The 6,000-nt window shown below is 36.6% G+C and overlaps 1 protein-coding gene across 1 annotated transcript in view; it reads right to left on the minus strand.

The window, feature by feature from the left end:
* The window catches only part of LOC129227525 (meteorin-like protein), a 39,005-nt gene extending 38,301 nt beyond the window's left edge, over positions 1-704 (minus strand). The window contains exon 1 of the mRNA XM_054862103.1: positions 575-704. Within this exon, the coding sequence (XP_054718078.1) occupies positions 575-672 (98 nt within the window). The 5' untranslated portion in view covers positions 673-704. The remainder of the gene's footprint in view (positions 1-574) is intronic.
* Positions 705-6,000: the final 5,296 nt, after the last annotated feature.

A 6,000-nucleotide genomic window follows, 5' to 3' on the forward strand; every position in this document is an offset into this window, starting at 1 on the left:
AATATCCTACACTTACATGCATACATACACGCACGTACACACACACACAAACACATACACACACAACGACCCACACACTCATGCCTGCACACAGACACAAACACATGCCCACATACACATACCCCGCCCCCACGCACACACATTCATACACACAACTACCCACACACTTATGCCAGCACACAGACACAAACACACATGCCTACACACACATACACATACCCTCTACACACAAACACACATACCCCCACACACAAACACACACGTCTACATACACACACTCGTGATTGCGAAAAACATAATTTCAATTCAAAATGTCAAAATTCAAATTTATTTTTTAAAATTTTTTAATTTTTAATTTCAGTTGCTTGTAATTATACAGTAAAACCTGTAATGTTGACCACCCTTGTAAATTGACCACCTGTCTAAGTTGACCGCTATTTTCAGGCACAAAACTAGATCATACCATATGATTCAACCTCTATAAGTTGACCACTTGGTTTAGTTGACCACAAAAGTAGTGCACCGCAAGTGGTCAACTTACACAGGTTTCACAGTATCAGAAAGTGTGTCTTACCTCCCCGTCCAATCACAGTCGTCCGAAGTCGGTCCGGAGGTAACGGCAGCCGCTGAGAAGATGACGCAGACGACCATAGTGCGCAGGATCCTCATCATGATGAATCGGAATGTCTGGGAAACCAGTCCATCTTCCCGCTCATCTCTCTTCCGTTCGAAATGTCCACTCTTGAGTTTGGCACTGCTTTCGAATGGTTCACGTTTGAAAGAACAATCATCGGGCTGTTGTTTTCTTCTTTTTGCAAATCTTTAAGATCACCGCATTCGGCACACGTCTTAATGGAAACATTGTCGGAAATCACTCGAGTTGTGTGTTTTTTTTTTTTTTTTTAATCTCGTGGAATCAAAGTAAACCTTTGGAGAACATCAGTTTGGGGAGAACATTTTTGCTGACTATTTAACAACCGAACTGTACTACTAAACAAAAACTTTTAAACTGTTTAACGAGCAAATTGAACTTTGGGGGGGGGGGGGAGGGAATCTTTTGAATTCTTAATGTTCGAAATAAATCTTCGGTGAAATTTTTAAAACTATTTAACAAATTTGGTTCGAAATGAGTCCGATAAGAATCTCTGCTTCGTTCATGTTTTCAACCGGGAACTTATGTGAGGGGAAATCATAAAGAGCGCCGAGAAGAAGCAGGGAAGTAGGTTGCTATAACAACGGGAAGTGAGTTGTCGCCAATACCACAAGCCGACTGAAAATCTCGCCAAACGAAGAAGGATGGGAGTATTTATTGACAATAACTTGAGCATTTCGGAAAGAATCGACCAAATGCACATTTGCTTATTCGCATCGTATAAGTTTCTGAGTTGAAGAACATAATACAGTGAAACCTGTCTATAACGATACTGTCTATAAGTATAACCTGTCTATAACAATATTTTTTTTTTGGCCCCAGCAAAATGTCAGCATGAATAATCAAACTGTCTATAACGATAACCTGTCTATTACGAAATTTTTTTTAGGTCCCAACAGTATCGTTGTAGACAGGTTTTACTGTATACCCAAAATAAGTCGTTGTGTATGCTGTTGTTATGTATCAATCCCTGCTTACTACAGTGAAATTCCGTTACAACGAAATACATTTTCAGTCCCGATTTAACTGACATTACATTATTTGAATTCCATTACAACGAAATACTCGTTACAACGAACAGAATTTGCGGTCCCTTGAAGTTTGTTGTAACAGGATTTCACTGTACAGTGAAATTCCGTTACAACGAATACCAATACAACGAAATTTTCGTTTCAACGAAACACATTTTCAATCCCGATTTAACTGACATTACATTATTTGAATTCTATTACAACGAAATAGGGAAGTTGCAACCTATTAAATGTTCATATTTTGGCTATTGCATATTGTTAATTGACCCTCAAAACTAAAAAATTCACCATTGCCGAATTTTAAAACACCGTGGTTGATTTTTAATGAATTTTTAAAAATCCACGCGCAAAAGTGCGCTCTTCTGAAACGTCACAAGCCTACGTCACAGGGCGCGAATGGGCAACCTTCCGCCGAAGATCCCTTGTTTTCGCTACGGACATTTTGAGCGCGCTGATATTTTTATTTTTTAGAAATTCAGTAATCCTTTTGAACACACTATGGAGGCCGGATTCGTTAAAGCACAATCTAATTAATCTTCCTCAAATAATATCAATGGTGATATTCGAATATTTCCGAGAGGATGAGAGGTTTAATGTTCCAGAAACGCGAGGAGATAAGCCTTTTACGTTTCATCTTCGAAGTCGAATGCACGTTCTTCGATTTCTCCCATGACATGGGAACCGGTTCGCTAGCGCTTCTCTCCTATCGGACGTCACTTCCTATGCCATCTGACGTCACAGGCGCTTGAACTTTAAAAATTAATTTAAAAAAAACTGCTTATCGTATCGCAAAAATTTTTTCACCTATGATGTTCATACATGTTACTCTATCATATAAAAATAAAATTGAAAAATCGAAAACTTCCCTATTCTCGTTACAACAAACAGAATTTGCGGTCCCTTCAAGTTCGTTATAACGGGATTTCACTGTATTAGTAATTGATTTAAAGTATATTTGATTGAACTTTTATGCATAAAAAATTACGATTTGAATGTTTTAGTGGGCAATTGTCAGATTTGATATTCCACCTTTAAAGTTGAGTTTTTTTATTCTGTTGCAAACAATGCATTTTGATTATTTAAAGAAAAAAAAACTTCGGAATGAGAAATCTAGTGTTTCAGTATTTTTTAAATGCTGATATCTCTCAAAATATTTGTATTAGCATTGAACTTCTCACGTTTTAAAATATAGCTAAATTTGTACGAATATGTCTAACTATGATTTATTTCTATATTTAAAAGTGTCTTGATTTTTTTTATTTATTTTTTTATTTATTTATTTGTTTGTTTATTTTTTTACGAGTCACAAATTTTACTAAAATCAGAAGAAACTGGAGGACTTTATAAAAAAAAAAATCTTGTAATACATTGTAATAAATACATAATTACATATCTTGTAATACATACATCTTGTAATTTTAATAATCCTACACGAATATTAAAGTGTTTGATTCATTATTTATTTTTGCTCACTTAACCTCAAGTCTTAGAATGCAATCGTAATGCCATATTTTGTAATATTAGGGGCAGTAATTTTTTGAAATTGAAGCTCTAAAAACGCAATTCTGAGTGATTTTCGATGTTGTTGTGTTTGGGGACTTTCCCCTAAAACTTACAAATATTTGATGCAAAAGAATGCCTTCTTTGTTTTTAACCTACATGAAAGCTGGTATTACGTTGGTTCAAGTAAAATATAAAAAAAAAAAACCCTTGAAAAGAATCATCATCAGATGAGTCCAGGTCGAAATTTAATTTTGATGTAATTTACTTCGATAAATCGGATTTTCTATTTATAATCGACAAATTATTTATTCGTCTTCTTAGTTTGATCAATATGAGTCACTAATTCAGTTTTAGTTTTTGTTTTTTATCTAGTAGGAAAACATTTTACTAGATAAATACTTGGATTTTTAACATTTCCATTTTTCGAACCGTTTTTGGTTTATTAATGTTTCACAAATATTAGAAACAGATTCATTGCTTGTGTTTTAATTTGTGTTATGCATAGCCTTCGATTGTTCTATTCATTAATATGTAGAAAAATACAAGTATGACGCGTCCACGCGTATGATTCACTAATGTTATAACTAACCTGATTTTTCCGTGTATATAGGGGGGGGGGGGCGCCAGAAAACGTTCGCCCCGGGCGCCATCAGCTCTTCGTACGGCCCTGATTGACGCATTGTTAAAAATTCCCAATTTGTAGAATAATTCAATGAGGCTGGTTTTCTTTTGTGAATATTTTTGCTAAGAAAAACTCAGCCAAAATACTTCGAGCTAACCCGCGTGTTTTCAACAATGAAACTCGCGCTACGGCATGATTGTGTGATAATATTCTTTGGTAATGTTTAACATGCCGGGAAAGGCTTTATTGTGACAAGGCTGAACTCGATCCGGCAACCTTAACGGTTTTACTGGTAAGACTGTGTCGTTTCAGGGGGATGAAGAAGCGAAAAAGTGGTTGAAAGTTAACATAATCCACTGGAGTTTAGGGTTGATCCACCGGGCGATCATTCCAAGCTCGTTAGCTTGCGAGATCGAGATTCTCGCTCACGTGATTGTTTGTGATGTAGAAATGTCGCAAAGTAGTATTCTAATCTACTCGAACTTAGCTTGCGGCTAGGTTCGAGTAGATTAGAATACTACTTTGAGACATTTCTAAGTCACAACCAATCACGTGAGCGCGAATCTCGATCTCACAAGCTAACGAGCTTGGAATGACCACCATGTTGTTAGGGTTAAAATTTCAAAAATCAAAATATGACCAAACAGGCAATTGCTTCGTTCAAATGTAGAAGCAATTTTCACCCGTCATATCTTGACGGGCGATTTTCTAGTTTTCTAATAAAAATCTTGGCGTCGAAAACTGACGACTGCCTGGATGCTAAATCGTGGTCGTCGTCAGAGCCTGATTACCGCAGGGGAACGTGGGGCACAAGCCCCTCCTCTTACATTTCAGGGGGCCCAAAATGCCCTTAACTTATCATAGTAATTAAAAATAAATGATAATTTCACACAGAATCTAGAGTACAATGATATCATTGATATTTTTGCAAATGCCAAGACAAGGAAAAAAAATCTCTTATTTGTTAATACAATTTCCCCTTAAAAATTTGATATCTTTTGCAAGTCCCAAAACCCACGTCCACTTTAGTCTGTATTTACTGTTAAAAGTTATATCATAGATAATTTTTATGTTTACGGTTACGGGCAAATTCTAACCACATCTTATATAATTTTAACGTATTATCTCTTCTACTTTTTTAAATGTACCTTTATACTAAATTGTGATATGAGGTACCACCAAATTTAGCACAGCTGCGTTAATACGCAAGTATCGAAATATTTTATTGCTTCTTTAATAGCATAAGGGGGAATAGAGTGGGGGAGGGAGGGGCACAGAATGAATTCTGTGTGCCATTGTCTTCGAATACTTTGAGCACCTCCGCGGGGGGAGGGGCTGAAATAGAAATGTGCCCCATGTCCAATATCAGATTGATCGAGCTCTGGTCGTCGTCATACTTAAAATTTTAGTTTCAAAATACGACTAGCAAGGTTGCCAACTCCTAAAAAATTTTCCCCCTAAATTCAACTCATAAAACCCCCAAAAACCTCTAAATGACGTCAGAAAGTCACGTGATCCTTTAACTGTGACGTCACACATGGGATTAAAAGATCACGTGACCATTGCTATTTTTCGCTGTTGAGTGGAATAAAGTCATTTTTACGTCATTTCTGATCAAAACCAATGGTAACAAAGGCTCAAAAAGTATATGTATGTAAAAAAATGCATGAAACAATCGAAAAATAGCATTTTCATAGGTAAAAGAAGAACATTTTTACCTAATAAAACCCTAAAATTTAAACCCCTAAATTTACCCCTAAAAATTTTATCCCCCTAAAAAAATCCCATTCCAAAATTTTCCCCCTAAATTTAGGGGGAAAACCTCTAAGTTGGCACGACTAGCGACCGCTCGATTTTAAACCCTATTGGCGCTCGAAAAAAGAGAATGCAGCCGAGTATTCGCCAAGTGGGAGAGAAGCGCAGTTTACGTGGCACGCGAATCGGGAGTTCTCTCTACACATTTCATTGGTCGTGGGATGCGAGGAGGCACGCGCCCTCAAAAAACAGGTTCCGATTCCTAGACGTGCGCAATATGATCTTTTGGGCAGAGGAAAAAAAAAAAAAAAACAGTTAAAGATCAGGTTTCATTTCGAGGTTATGATTTTCGTCGGTTCCGAAAGCTTGGAAATAAGTGCTTCGGCTTGATAGGGAAAATGCGGATTTTCTTGGCGAGAGATAAAAGTATAAATTTG

The sequence above is a fragment of the Uloborus diversus genome, chromosome 1 (assembly GCF_026930045.1).
Source record: "Uloborus diversus isolate 005 chromosome 1, Udiv.v.3.1, whole genome shotgun sequence".
Classification (NCBI taxonomy): Eukaryota; Metazoa; Arthropoda; class Arachnida; order Araneae; family Uloboridae; genus Uloborus; species Uloborus diversus.